This window comes from Xenopus laevis, chromosome 5S (assembly GCF_017654675.1).
Source record: "Xenopus laevis strain J_2021 chromosome 5S, Xenopus_laevis_v10.1, whole genome shotgun sequence".
Classification (NCBI taxonomy): domain Eukaryota; kingdom Metazoa; phylum Chordata; class Amphibia; order Anura; family Pipidae; genus Xenopus; species Xenopus laevis.
Window position 1 is genome coordinate 121,925,215 of NC_054380.1, and position 16,068 is coordinate 121,941,282.

At 39.0% G+C, this 16,068-nt stretch overlaps 1 protein-coding gene across 1 annotated transcript in view; it reads left to right on the plus strand.

Moving 5' to 3' along the window:
* tpo.S (thyroid peroxidase S homeolog) overlaps positions 1–16,068 on the plus strand; it is a 55,094-nt gene that overhangs the window by 25,088 nt on the left and 13,938 nt on the right. The window contains exons 8-9 of the mRNA XM_041564136.1: positions 1,452–1,689; positions 4,980–5,188. Of these exons, the coding sequence (XP_041420070.1) occupies positions 1,452–1,689; positions 4,980–5,188 (447 nt within the window). The remainder of the gene's footprint in view (positions 1–1,451; positions 1,690–4,979; positions 5,189–16,068) is intronic.

Sequence of the window (16,068 nt, forward strand, 5' to 3'; positions counted from 1 at the left end):
GTAAATACACTTGTGGGTGCATAACATTTGGATCATGACTTTCCTTCTCCTTTAAGTCTAAAAATCATTTAAAGGAGTTGTTGGCCTTATAGTTATAGTTATAATGTATTGTAGAGAGTGATATTTGCAATTGGTTTTAATTTTTTATTATTTGTGGTTTTTGAGCTATTTAGCTTTTTATTCAGCTGCTCTCCAGTTTGCAATTTCAGCACTCTGGTTGCTAGGATCCAAATTACCCTAGCAACCATGCATTGATTTGAATGAGAAAAATGGAGTATGAATAGGGGATGGTCTGAATAAAAAAAAAATTAGTAGTAAAAAGTAGCAATAACAATAAATGCGTAGCCTCATGTAGCAGATCATGTTTTAGGTGGGGTCAATGATCCCATTTGAAAGCTTGAAAGAGTCAGAATAAGATGCATTTAATTAAAAAGCTATGAAAAAAGCTGCTTAGAATTAGCCATAATAAATAAACCCAATTGTTTTGCCACCGAGAATAAAATTATGTGTATACAGATCACCCTGTGAGCCCCCTGACTTGGATGAATTCTGTTCTCAAGGTAGCTTTGGTCATATTACACTGGCCTTAAAAAAGAATCACCAGCTTGTCATAGGGATGGGCGAATTTTTTTGCCTTGTTTCGCCGAAAAAATGATGCCCATAGACTTTAATGGGCGTCGGCAACATTTCACCGGTGGCTAATTTTTAGCGAAACGAAACTGGTCAAATTCGCCCATCCCTACTGCTTGACTGTAAAAGTCGTTTTTTTCTGTGCTGTAGAACAATATTTCTACATATGCTCTCCCATCTCTAACTCTTTTTAACAAGTCTGTAAAAACTGTGATTTCGCTTTTTGACTAGTGATGGGTGAATTTATTCGCCAGGCGTGAATTTGCAGTGATTTTCCGCATTTTTCCGCCGGCGAATAAATTCGCAAAATTGCAGTGAAAAATTGCCCTTCAAAAATTTGAGTAAAAAAAGTTAAATGGATGCCCATTGATGCATCAAATGTCCCCGGTGTCGGAATTGTCGCCGGCTTCAATTTTGATGCCCGCGAATTGATGCCGGTGTCAAAATTTGCTAATTTTTTAGCCCATTTCGGGACAAATTCACCCATCACTAGTTCTGACTCTTTGTGAATTCAGAATCCACAGAATTTGTGTCAAATAAAATGAGAATTTCACTTACCTACTTGACGTAAATTCTCTTTCTTCTAGTCCCGACATGTCAGTACACACCCTGTACTGACATGGAAGGATGCAGAAGAAATGTTGTTTTTCACCTCAAGTGGTCTCCAGTTCCTGAAATTCCACAACACCACTAATGTAGATTCATGCCGCTTAGTTGCTATCAAGTACAGGGCTTTCTGGATAACTGGTTTCCAGATAAGAGATCCCACACCTGTATATAAATTTCCAATGATTTACCCTCTGATAACTTTTTTTTTTCAGGCTACAATGATTGGAGGGAATTTTGTGGTTTATCAAGACTGGCGACACCAGCAGATCTAATAAGTGCAGTATCTGACCAGAATTTAGTAAGGAAAATGATTGATTTATATGGTCATCCAGACAACATTGATGTATGGCTCGGTGGGCTAGCAGAGGACTTCCTCCCGGGAGCTAGAACTGGACCCCTGTTTGCATGTTTGATTGGAAAACAAATGAACGCACTACGGGAGGGTGACAGGTAACATCAAACTTATGTACAGTACCTACGTATAATTTGGGTATCTGTTAAATTATCTATTAGATAACTGAGATGATACTGCAGACCATGGAAACCTAAATAAGATTTTCCTATCAGGCCCCTACACCACCCATTCTTCTGTGATGCTAACGACTTCCAATGACTTCTTTGGATGATACCATCACTTTATTATACTCTAGCTCCTGAATATTTAATATAGTAAATAAATGGTTCACTCCATGGAAACAAATGGACAGCAACGCTCTAAAATGTGTAATGAACTACATTGTTTTGCTTGCTTTGTTGATAAGTGTGATTCTCTCTCTCCTTACCCCAGTATTATTATAATTTCGTGAATACTTAACTGTGATTTTATTATTTTTCTAGCAGACACTACAACTATTGTGATTAAATACTAACAGGAATAGCCTGTACATTCATCTGCTTTATTGTAAGGCTACTAAGTCATATATTGTAACTTTATAAGGCTTGTTAAAACTGCAGCCTTTCAATTGCTTTTTCTTTTGTCTATGTTTAAAGGAGATGTAAACCCAAATCTGAAGCCTTTTTAATATTCATTAAAGAAATACTGTCAAGGGAAAACATTTTTTTTTTCCAAAACACATCAGTTAATAGTGCTGCTCCAGCAGAATTCTGCACTGAAATCCATATATCAAAAGAGCAAACTGATTTATTTATATTTAATTTTGAAATCTGACATGGGGCTAGACATATTGCCAGTTTCCCAGCTGCCCCCAGTCACGTGACAGCTGTACTGCAAGTTGAAGTGATATCAACCAGATAACAGCTCCCTGATACAAGCGAACAGCTCCCTGGTAGATCTAGTATCAGCACTCAATAGTAAAAAGCCAAGTCCCACTGAGACACGTTCAGTTACATTGAGTTGGAGAAACAACAGCCTGCCAGAAAGCATTTCTCTCCTAAAGTGCTGACTCTTTCTGAAAGCACATGACCAGGCAAAATGACCTGAGATGCACCTACACACCAATATTATAAATTAAAAAAAATACACTTGCTGGTTCAGGAACTAAATTTTACATGGTCGAGTGAATTATTTGCAGTGTAAACAGTGTAATTTAGAAATAAAAACTACACCATAAAAATCATGACAGAATCCCTTTAAATCAACATTTTCCATTTTTATAGGTTTTTTGATAATGTACTTGCTATTGAAATCAGAATGTGGCTGGACCTTGTTATTTCTCTCACTGCAAGAGTTGCCACCTTTTCTGACCAGTAATGCCAGCCTTAGGGTTTTGGGGGTGTCAGGGTGAGGATGTCACAGGGTGGGGACATGGGCAGCTCGGTCAGGAAAATGGGCAGATTGGGCTGGGAAATGGGCAGGGTAGAAGCGGGCCTCTTCTTTGTAACGGTAATTTGGCAGTGGAGACGGGATTTCAGTGTTTTATAAATTTACCAGCTACTGTAGTTCATTGCTGGTAAATTTGAAATGCCAGACTATATGTACAGTACCTTTAACAATGTAAAAGACAAGGAAAGGTGTCATCACTGGGGAGGGGGATGCTTACTACTTATGCTGGGCCAGTGTTCCTCTTCTTACAAAAATGCACAGGTGGGGTAGGGAAAAGCATGCCACCATGTTTTTCTACTGCCCCACTTCACTGTGTTTGCGCATGTTCAGGACAGAATTTATTGATTCGTTTCAGTGGGGGCATAGACGAAGCTGGGGCACCGAATGAGAAGAGCAGTATTGTATTGAGAAGAAAAATACACCAGGATGGTCCATTTGTAAAAGAAGGTCTAGTCAAGGTCTAGTCACTTACCTTTCCTTGTCCTTTAAACACTTCTTCATATTTTAATTGATAACCAAAAGAAAATTGTTAAGTCAATATTTTAAGTACTGTAAGTATTGGTGCAAATAAGCTTAATGGTAACATCATGTATCCAGAGTGTGTCATTTAATGATTTCATTTTAGTTCACGTTAATTTTCCAATGGATACAACTGCTGCTAAACCATTTGGCTGCAGCAGTATAAGACATTTTATATAATGTCTACTCTCCCCATGGAATAGAAACGTGACGGAATTAGGACACATTGATGGCGAATATGAAACAAACTCACAAATATCATGGGATTCTTTCATCTGAAGTGAGATGCCATAGCAATCCTCATATAAAGGGGGGAGGGCAACATGCAGTTTATGGTAACAAAACAGTTTCATGCCGCTTAATTATACATACATTGCCACAGAAATAGACATAAGATGCACCACTCACAGTGCTCTAGGCCCATTTCCCAATTAGGCAATCTGTCATCAAACCAGAGGTGTTGTTTGCACAAACAGACTGAAAGAACAAATCAAAGGATTTCCCCCAAAATTCTGACATTCTGTGAGATTTCATGGTCTGTTAAATGACAGGTAATTTCTGCAGTTGGATATGCGCAATGAGCTCACAAAGGGACTTGAAAACAAGGTTCTCTCATATTATAGCCCTCCTTTGTATAATATCCCGAGCAATTCTCCATTTAGAGGAAAAAAAGTCTAATAATATAGGTATTAAAATGCCTTCATATGTCTGTTTTGACATAAATCAGATATTTTTCATTTCTTTGTACTTTAGACTCTGTGATCTGTAGAAAGCACTTTTTAGACTGCTAATGCACATAGGGAATGTATTCTCCGTGTAGAGGTTGGGTAGCCCAATGCCACAGTACTTTAATGTATTTATATAACTATACATATTTCCTATTATATATAATCATCTTCCATGGATCATTTTCTCTTTGCCTTAAAAGTTGACTAGAATCTGGCTGGAGGTGTCAAGCCTCAATTCCTTAGTATACCCAGGGTATAAATATGAAAAAATAAGAAATCTTGTATTGGCAGGTAGTCATCACGGGTCAGTTTCACCTTTTGTCTGGAACTAGGTCTGATCTAGAACAAACCATCTACTACTCACAAACCACTACCCTACCTGGCTGAGCCACCACCTTGCAATTAACCATAATGGTTTTTCTCCTCTGCCTTACATTTGCTTACACTTTTGTGTGGTCTAAAGCATAATTCAGAACCTCTGTCACAACAGGATTTTTTTTTACTGATGGTGCATGTTGCCATGTAGAGAAAAGCAAAGTACAGGTCAAAGAGCTGACCAAAATGTTGAATCTACAATGCTGAAACTATGGATACTTAGAAGGGCACAGTAGATAATACATCTTATTCTACTTAAAGGGTTATATAGAAAAAGGTTCATGAGTTGGAACAAACCATTTTACATTTTATTGTTTTTTTTTCTCAAACTTAAGGTTTTGGTATGAAAACGCCAAGATTTTTAAGAAAAGTCAGAGAGATGAACTGGAAAAACATTCTCTTTCATGCCTGATTTGTGATAATACAGCTTTGTCGCATGTTCCCCTTGATGCCTTCCTACTGGGAAATTATACCAACAACTTTGCATCATGTGACAGCATCCCTGGTATAAACATGGAAGCCTGGAAAGAATATCCTAAAAAAGGCAGGTTTTAGTATATAGAGTTAATTATTTAAAGATACCTAATGCATTCTTCCTTCACTCTCTGACACAAATGGTATCTCCAAGCCAACAGTTCATCCTTCATCGTACAACATCTCTCAGATACATAATGTAATGTTGCTATGGTCTAGGGGGGTGATAGTTCCACTGTTATACATATCAATTCTATGAACATTTGAAGCTTTTTGGGAGCCCTTGTAAGTTATAACCTCTGTTAGGTTTAATTACCTACCTGTGCCTCATCTGTCTGCTTCTATTCTTGACCTTCTATTTCTTTAGACATTGTCTCAATGCTACTAGCCTTGACCTATCTGTATATCTATGTATCTTTATTTCACATCCTTAACAGCCTCAAAGGAATTGATGGAAATCTCAAGTCCTGGTACACAGTTCAAAGGTCAGAGAGGGTTGTTAGATGACAAGGAGCTTCTTGCCATTAGAGTACTGGGTTTAATATGGCAGAGCTCAATGTACTTTATTTGTACTTACTCATTCCTTGCATTCCACAGTAGTTTACCAATATGCTCCTCGTCTACCATCAGCCCAGTACCTGATACATGTTTTCTATTCTTCCAGTCTCCTCAGCTTGCTTTCTATAGAGAAGTCATTCCACCTTTTGACAACTGATGTTGCCACCTCATCCGAGGTTCACATGATATAACTATTTATAATTCATGGATTATTCGAAATGCTATGAAGTTATCAAATCATTTTCTATGATGGGCCACAAAGAGAGGGCTTTATAGTCACTCCAACCCATCACTTCTTGAATGGACATTGTAATTATCTGTTAAGCATTATGAATATTATGGCTCATTTGACTTTTATTGATTATTAAAGCATTGCTTGAAAGTTGTTAAGTGCAAAGGTTATTGTTTGCAAAGCACTCGAGCAATATACCAGTTTCAAGTGTAATTTAACTACAGGAGTATATTATTTTATTTTCTATGGAGGTATTTTTCTCATGAGGACAGCCTTGATTATTTCAACCAATAGTTTATACAGATGGGGTTTAGTGTGAATAATAACCTATTCCAATATGTTGTGCTTCAGCTCTGAACTTCCATTCTCCTTTTAACTCCTAACATTTAATCCTTGTTAATCATTCTGCATTACTTTCAAGGATAGCTAAGAAGCATTTACTGATAACCTTCAAACTAGACTTCCATGAAATATCCATTTGTCTCAGATTCCATTCTCCTTTAAAAGAGAACTAAACTCCCCTATACAGGGCCGCCATCAGGGGGGACAGGGGGTAGAGTTGTAAGGGGCCCCGAGGGTAAGGGGGGCCCGGGGACGCCACACTTACTTGATTGATGGCGAATATGAAACAAACTCACAAATATCATGGGATTCTTTCACCTGAAGTGAGATGCCGTAGCAATCCTCATATAAAGGGGGAAGGGCAACATGCAGTTTATGGTAACAAAACAGTTTCATGCCGCTTAATTATACATACATTGCCACAGAAATAGACATAAGATGCACCACTCACAGTGCTCTAGGCCCATTTCCCAATTAGGCAATCTGTAATATTTTTAAATGGGGGGGGCCCTGGCCACAAATGTTTTTATGGGGGGCCCTGACCCCCAGGAAATTTTGTCGTATGGGGCCCTGCGATTTCTGATGGCGGTCCTGCCCCTATAGTAGCAACAGCCCCCCCCCCTTAACTACCTGGTTTCGCCCCCCTACCCTCTCCCTCCCTGCACAGTTTATTATTAGTCAGAAAGGTGCCCCTGGTATAAAAAGTATAATGTGGAGTAGCTTGGTGGAGTTCCCCAGTGCCAACTTCTTCTCATTCGCATTTTATTCCGAGCCTGCGGGAGCATGCACAGTTGGGGCTAGTCAGGAGTCGGCTTCAACTGTGTATGCTCCCGCAGGCTTCGTGTCAGCAAGGAGACCCAAAAAAATGCAACCGTGCAGAAAACGGTGCCAGGGAACTCTGCTCAGCTGTTTGCATTATAGGATCAGGTTTTTTTCAGGGGTACCTTTCTCACTAATACACAGTGTGGGGAAGGTGAAGGTAGGGGGGAATGCTAGGCAGTTAAAGTTGCTTTGGTTACTAGGGGCGTTTAGTCATGCTCACCATCTACTGCTTAGAGTAGGCCCACCATTTACTGCTTTGGATGCATCTGTAAGCGTCACCCTCAGCATACTGAATAGTATAGTCAGTTAAGGTTATCCACTTCTATTTAATCCCTAAAAGTACATCATACAGATACAATTAATTTGTTCCGTGCTTTAGGCATATATCTTCAAGGAGACCTCTCTATCCTTTTTCCGTGCTAGTTTCTTTACTGCCTCCCCCCACCACCAGCGCATGCTGCACAAAACAACAAAATCCCAAGTAAAACCTAGTATGCTTTATTATAGGTACAGCCTGTGGACCCCCAAGAAAAATAGAAAATGGAGATTATGTGTTTTGTTCAGACACTACTATAATTTATTCTTGCCACAGTGGGTATCACTTAGAAGGCCATGAAGAAATAATTTGTCAAGGAAATGAATGGAGTAACCCACCACCCAGTTGTTCAGGTATAATTTAACATGAAGGACCAGAATAAGGTGCACAATGAATATTATTATAAGACATTTGAAAGAAAATATACATTAAGTAAATGGCAGCCTTCCATTTGTTGTCAAACTACAACAGCTGTTATTTGGATGCGGGAGATGTAATTCAGCACGGCTTAATGGTCTATCATTATCATTATGCAATAATCACTGCAAGACATGCTACAGTTCTAATAGCCCAATTATTATAAAATATAAAAATATATGATCAAGTGATCAGTGTTGGGTTCATATATTATATGATTCTTCAATAGAGCTATATGAGTCTCGCCCACAATGAGTAAGTCCCTCTTAGATTTGAATAAATACTCAAATAAAGCCTTGACCTAAAGTTCCCCCTTATTTGAGGTATACATTAATACAGAGTAATAAATAATAGTTCATACATCCTAAAATCTTGTGAGGATGTTGGGGACTAATTAGCAATACAGCAAGTTACAATTTAACCACTTCTTCTATGGGGCTTATCCCATGACATCCAATCATCATCCTTGTTTTAGCATAACTGTGTCTCTCTTTCCATCTTAAAGGAACAGTAACACCAAAATATGAACGTTTTTTAAAGTGATAGAAATATAATATCCTGTTGCCATGCACTGGTAAAACTGGTGTATTTGCTTCAGAAACTCTACCATAGTTTATATAAACAAACTGCTGTGTAGCCACGGGGGCAGTCATTCAAAGCTGAAAAAGGAGAAAAGGCACAGGATACACAGCAGATAACAGATAAGCTCTGTAGTATACAATGGGATTCTTCAGAACGTATCGGTTCTCTACTATATATATTCTGTGCTTGAATGACTGCCCCCATGGCTACACGTGAAATTGTTTATATGAACTATAGTAGTATTTCTGAAGCAAACACACCAATTTTATCAGTGCAAGACATCAGTCCATTATATAGTCATTCCTTAAAAATACTTTTATTTTTTGGTGTTACTGTTCCTTTAAGGACATACTCTGTCTTAACACAATAGCCAAAAAACATTTACTGTGTGAGCACATAATGGCATCCCTGCACTGAGTATGTTTCTGAGACTATATGTGGCTTTTTTTTCTTTCACTAAGAATATTTGTGACATGAGACAACAGATATAATCCTTGTTCTTTGTAAACATTCTTCCGCATTAGCAAACAGGATGAACTGTAACCTTGAGCTTCTTCTACAACCCAGCAGTGTCCTGTTGTGTACTCTTTGTTCTTTAATAATAATCAATATTTGGCTTAAATCTAAAACTCATATCGACACCATCAAAACCAATTAGAAAATAGAATGCACCGGTTTGATGTTGTATGCAAGCGTCTGATTGGTTGCTATGATGTTGAGCAAACTTTGTGCCTCTTTTTATTCCTTTACCCCCTTGGTTTCATTCTACTGTGAATAAGAATCTCTTTTTTACAATTGCCATAAGCAGTACCTAGCTATGAAATATGTTAATAGAACAATTTTCAGTGAAGTCATAAAAATAGTGCAAGTCCATTGATTTTTGTAGCCCTTTTTATTTCCTCTAATGCCTTTTTGACAGTCACTGTATTTTAGCAGCTCCCTAGAAACCACTTCTATTAAATGCTATACTAGGATAAATGTGGAATATATAGGGCAGAGAGACCAGCAAACAGGTGAACTGAAAAATAAATGCAATTCCATTTTTACCCAAATAGGGAAAAAACTCTGTAAAGCCTCACATTTCTTTCCATATTTCAAAAAGATACAAAAAGTGCCTCAAATGGCACAGTAGAGCAAGGTTGTATATTTCATATCAGGGGCAGTTCTCTAAAGGTGGCCATAGACACACAGATCCTATCGTACGCCTTGGCCAGGCGTATTTTTACCAGCGCTACGCAAATTAACTAAAATCCGAAGTTGCGCTCAGGGGAATCGTAAGGTTGCGAAGTTGCACTAGCGTTATTTCGCCAAGCAAAGTGAAGTTACGCTAGCGATGCTTAATTTGCATACGGCACCAAATTGAAGTTACAATGGAGGTATTTGTAGCATCACTACACAAGCCTGGGAAACCTTCAAAACAGCAAATAAAATGTTTATTTTGCCCTACACATGTGCCCACTGTATAGTTAAGGTGCCATGAGTTAGGAAATGTAGGGGGGAAGGAGGGTAGCCCCAAAAATTTTTTGATCTTTTTCAGCCTATCACCCATAAAAAAAGAAAAAACGCCAGCGTTTTTTGAGACTTAGAAAATTTTTTAACTTTTTTTGAAGCAATCCCTATCTAATCTATTGCACTTCGCCTGGTCTGAGGTGGTGAAGGAAGTCTGGTGTAAAAGGTAGCGTTCAGTGAATTTGCGTAGTTACGTCCGTTGCGCAAATTCGCCAGGCATAAGGGTGCGAAGTAACACTAGCGAATTTACGCCAGTGTCCATTAGTGAATCAGCGAATTAACGAAAATGCGCTACGCTAGCGAATTAACGCTGGCGTTAGCCACTTCGTGGTTTAGTGAATTTGCCCCTAAGTTTCAGAAACTGGAATGAGAGATTCCATCAGTCTATTCTACCCTAGCTGTACTAAGCACAATTCTGTTGGCTAGTGAGGGAGTAGTGGCCTATACAGAACTGTTACTGGTGTTGTAGGGTATTGATGGGGAAATGCTTGCCAGAATGGACAGGGTATTGGAAGAATTCAATTTGGTACCTTATTAGATACTGTTCCAGGATGTAGAGGCTTAGTGGGAGACTCTTGCTTTCAATTGCCCTTCTAGTGCAAGTGGCCCATTTACTTCTATGGAAATAGTGGCATTTCAGCTGGCAGTGTGAGGAGCACCCGATGGCACACCTCTTCCGTGCTGCATCAGATATGTTGGCGCCCATGTTTTACGTGCATCACAGTGTAGTTAAATCAATACACCAGCATGTGATGTCACCGTGCCATGGTTTGGTGCCAAGTTTAACAGGGTTAATACAAACTCACACGCCCTGGCCTTCAAAGGATTGAGAGTCCGGCGCTCAATGATGTAGGGATGGGCACCCTCCCAGTCAACGATGCAGAAAATTCACTGGCACACAAATGCAAGCAAAGTCAAAGCCGAAACGTTGCACTTACGAATAAACACGCAAGGGTTTGACCCTGCTTGTATTTGCCACGTGTGCCAGTGAATTTTCTGCATTGGTGTCAAGTTTGAAATAAAAGGACGACGGAGATCCGAGTTTAATGCCTGAATAAATGTTCTACTTCTGAGTGTTCCTGGCTGTGCTATACTTCTTCTTGATTTATAGATCCTGACCTTTTTGCTTTGACTCCTGACATTGCTGCCTGCCCTGATCTTCTGCCTGGATATGACTATGAACTCTCTTTAGACGTTAGCGACCAAAAAATTTACTTTTTATATACAGCTTCCTTCTTGGTACCAACTGCTGCCTTATAGGCTGTTAGGATTGGTAGCTTAACATTGCTTGTCATGTGTTTTTCTCCTGCTTTGTATTTTCTAGTTCATTTAAACATTGTCTTAATAAAGCTGTGGCCTTTCACATCCAATTTGGACTCATGATGTTGTTTTTTTTAAGTAATGGTTTGGGATGATAAGAGAGTTGTGGTTTGTGTATATGGTTAGATAAACTACAAAGCATAAATAAATGCCAGTCATATGCCCTGCATTGCAATGTAGCTCATTAAAAGTACCTATTCTAATAAGTGTAAGGGTATATAGAGGCAACACTACCATTTTTCAACTGGGCAGAGAGTGACCTACAATACCACATTTGTATATTTTGACATACTTCCGAGTAGACAGCTCATAACTTGAGATTAAGAGAAAATAAACCATGCAGGTATGTGCTAAAATATTTACCTGTAGGTCAGCAGTGTATTCCACACAGTAAGACTTGCCACTAATACACCAAATTCTGAAGGAACACTGATAATATAGAGATTATTGGGACAATGTTGCATGTGTGATCCCCAATTAACCAGAGAATACTGGGTGATGCAGCATCAATTGGTGAATTGTGTCATGTTAGCAAATGCCTGCAGTGTCTCCAAATGAAAGTTGTTGAAAGTATACTGTCGGCAGCTGAGCACAATTGTTTCCGAATGAAATGTGATTTTGCTCATCAATTGAAGATGCAGAAGAAAGTGCCAGAGGTAAAATATCTGTAGAATATCCTTCCTCTGTGAAGAGATCTCTTTCTTCTACATTAGCAAGCCATTCAGACTCATCTGTGATATGAGAATCTGATGACAGAGGAACAAGAAAGGTCAGCTGAGAATTGTTTTATGAGATATTTCCTGGTCGTTTTGCAGTTACTGCTGCTTCAGTTTCTTGTTCTGTCTTGTTACTCTTAAGAGAGGCTGGAGTTCACTGTGAATATATATCTCAGACTTGAGACTAAAATAAACTTCCCATCGATAAAGGCAAACTCAGTTAGATACAGAAAATGCTAAACCTTGTAACTGTGTGAAGCCCAAAACTGGTCAAACTCGATATTACTTTTTTCCCTTGGTGCATTCTTTGACTCTTTACTTATTTCAAGTGCATCATCCTTGAAATAAAGTAATAATACAGGAAAAAATATTGAAATGTAGATATGGTTATTTTTGATTTGCCATTTTATGTAGTTTCTTTGGATTATAATGAACAGGCAAATATTGCTTTTCCCCGCTTTTCTCTACTGATCTACTAATCATTGATCAACTTTTATTATTCCCCAATTCTACTTGTTTTCTACCATTTCTGTCTCATTTTTTATGTCGTTTCAACATTTCATTTCCTCCCTCTTCTTGACTTCCTGCACATTCCTCCTACTCTTATAATATAATAATCATCATCTTCTCGTCGTTGCCCCAATCCCACATTCTGTTGCCCAACTTAACATCCCTCTTATCCTCCAGTGTTCCTCCTCTCACCTGATTAAACACTTTTAAAAGCACTTATTATATTTAATTTTAATATGGGTGCACCATTCTGGTGTTCTTTCGCTATTAATTTAGAATATGGCAACTGAAGATCTATTACTTGTTTATGGGTTAGCAAGGGTACCAGGATCATATCAGCCTCATCCCCTTTTTAAGATGGTCATAAAGTATATACAGCATTCATTTTATAAGATCCTTCAATAATTGGAACCTGTAACCATGTACTATGAATATAATTAGGTCTTCCCAAGACAACAGGAACCCATTCCCAACTGTTACTTTTTCTTAGTACAATTGTTTAATTTTATCTTTATATTATGAGATGTTCCCTTTAAAAACTGGATTTAGGAGTTGCAGCACCAGATAAGATCAATAGATTGTGTTATTGGCTATTATACAATGAATAGGTGCTATATTTAAACTTCCATGTGTTATTTGGTATTAAACATGGAATTGGCACAATATTTATCCTGCTCATGTATTGTTGGCTATTTTACATGGAATTGGCACTGAACCAACAGACCCATAGGAAATAACCCATAGGAAATAACACATAGGGTCATAATATAATGAACCAATAAAACAATTGTAATGACAATTGTAAACAATTTCCTGCAGTTCATTTTTCTCATTACAATTGTTTTATTGGTTCATTATATTATGACCCTATGTATTATTTCCTATGGGTTATTTCTTATGGGTTTGTTGGTTCAGTGACAATTCCATTTAAAATAGCCAACAATACATGAGCAGGATAAATATTGTGCCAATTCCATGTTTAATACCAAACAACACATGGAAGTTTAAATATAGCACCTATTCATTGTATAATAGCCAATAACACAATCTATTGATCTTATCTGGTGCTGCAACTCCTAAATCCAGTTTTTAAAGGGAACATCTCATAATATAAAGATACAATTAAACAATTGTACTAAGAAAAACTATGTGTTATGTGGTATTATACAAATTGCCAGTACAATAATGTATGCATAAATTAATTTTTTTCTTTAATTAGCCTCCCCAAACACTGCAAATACCATCTGCATATGGCATCAGCACATGAGGAATTGAAGAGCAGTCATAGCTCCCGTTCACTTTTTGCTGTTTCAATTGTTTGAGCTGCTAGCCAGAAAGAACGGAACATTACTGATTGGTCAGATACAATACATGTTTGGTAGGTGCTTGACCACCTTTACTGTATAGGGGTCATTTACCAAGGGGAAGAGTGTGCAAAGTGCAAAAAATATCTGCCATTTCATTTGCACTTTGCATACTTGTTTTAAAGTATTGCAGGTCTCTCCCTCTATCAGCTGGACTGCTACAATGAATGGCCATGTGATGTGAGCTCTCATTGTTGGATGTAATAGTTCCTGTCTAGGACAGTTGAACAAGAATCCAGTTTTTTTTTCTGTATGTACGAGAGGTAAATTCAATTGGGACTTAGTTACACAGTTACTTCACTTTGCTTCACCGAAAAATTCACGAATTTACCGCAAAATTTGCGAAATATTTGCGAAACTCATTGAAGTCAATGGGCGTCAAGATCATTTTGACATGTAACAATGTTGACGTGATCAACAATTTTTATGCGTGCTGCTATTTTGTCCAAATGCATTAAAGTCAATGGGCATCAGAATAATTTTGACACAGGATTATTTTCTGTGTGCAGCAATTGTGACGTGCAACACAGCAGATTTTTTGCCGGCAAATTTATTCACTGGTGACGACACGTGGAAATTTGCCGCAAATCTATGCCTGGTGAATTTATTCGCCCATCAATAGTCCTGGCAAGTTCTGAATTGGTGGCTACTCAGCAGTTGCTCAGTGAGGTATGCAAAGGATAATTGTTCCTTCAGTTCACTTGCAATTTCATATTTTGTTAAGTTCTGTAAGGTAAGGAACGTTTTATATAAATATTTGTGATTACTATAAAAACAAAAACCTTTGCTTTGTCCGTAATGACTTCAGCTGCAATTTTCCTTTGAAATGCATTTTTAAGGGGCAGATTTACATAGGGTAGAATATCGAGGGTTAATTAACCCTCGATATTCGACTGCCGAATATAAATCCTTCGACTTCGAATATCGATGTCGAAGGATTTACTGCAATTCCTACGATCGATCGAAGGATTCTCCTTCCATCAGAAAATTGTTAGGAAGCCTATGGGGACCTTCCCCATAGGCTAACATTGGCCTTGGTAGGTTTTAGGTGGCGAAGTAGGGGGTCAAAGTACCGTATATACTCGTGTATAAGCCGACCCGTGTATAAGCCGAGGTACCTAATTTTACCTACAAAAACTGGGAAAACTTATTGACTCGCGTATAAGCCTAGGGTGAGAAATAAAGCTAAAGACTCTCTGTGTCTCACTTCTGTGTGCTGTGCTCACTAAAACAACACTTCAGTGACAGCTCTCAGAGTCACGTGACTCCCCTCCCCCTCCTCACCTGCAGGTCCTGTACAGAGATCTCCATGTTGGTGAGGTACAGGTAAGGGACTCCACTGCCGGCTCCCTTAAGTATGTTTAAAGCGATTCTGACACGTTCCTATAAAAATCATAGGAACTTGTCAGTATGAAGAAAATGCTGCACATAAAATATTTCTGCAATATTATGCTGCACATACCGGTAAAATATTTCCTGCAAAGGCCCTCCCCCCCGCAAATCCACCCCCAGCCCTGTGCACCTTTCTCAGCCGAATCGGTTCCTGCACTGACTGATCTTCCGGGTTGCTTCACTGACGCAGGGCTGGGGGCGGAGCGATCCTTCCATAGGCTGAGCACATACCGGTAAAATATTCCCTGCAAAGGCCCCCCCCCCGCAAATCCGCCCCCAGCCCTGCGCACCTTTCTCAGCCGAATCGGTTCCTGCACTGACTGATCTTCCGGGTTGCTTCACTGACGCAGGGCTGGGGGCGGAGCGATCCTTATATGGAAGGATTGCTCCGCCCCCAGCCCTGCGTCAGTGAAGCAATCCGGAAGATCAGTCAGTGCAGGAACGATTCGGCTGAGAAAGGTGCGCAGGGCTGGGGGCGGATTTGCATCAGTAACTGACCCGCGTATAAGCCGAGGCAGCGTTTTTCAGCTTGTTTTGGGTGCTGAAAAACTTGGCTTATACGCGAGTATATACGGTATTTTTTAAAGAGACGGTACTTTGACCATCGAATGGTCGAATAGTCGAGTGATTTGTACTTAGAAAATTTGAAGTTGAAGTCGTAGTCGAAGGTCGAGGTAGCCCATTCGATGGTCGAAGTAGCCATATTCGACCATTCGAAATTCGAAGTATTTTTTCTTCTATCCCTTCACCTGAGCTAAGTAAATGGGCCCCTAAGTGTTTGAACCTTCAAATGCCAGCAGGAGAAAACAGTTGTATTTCCTTAAGGTTTTGCCCCATTTGTTGTTTTGCTTGAGCTGTGCGCTGCCTTAG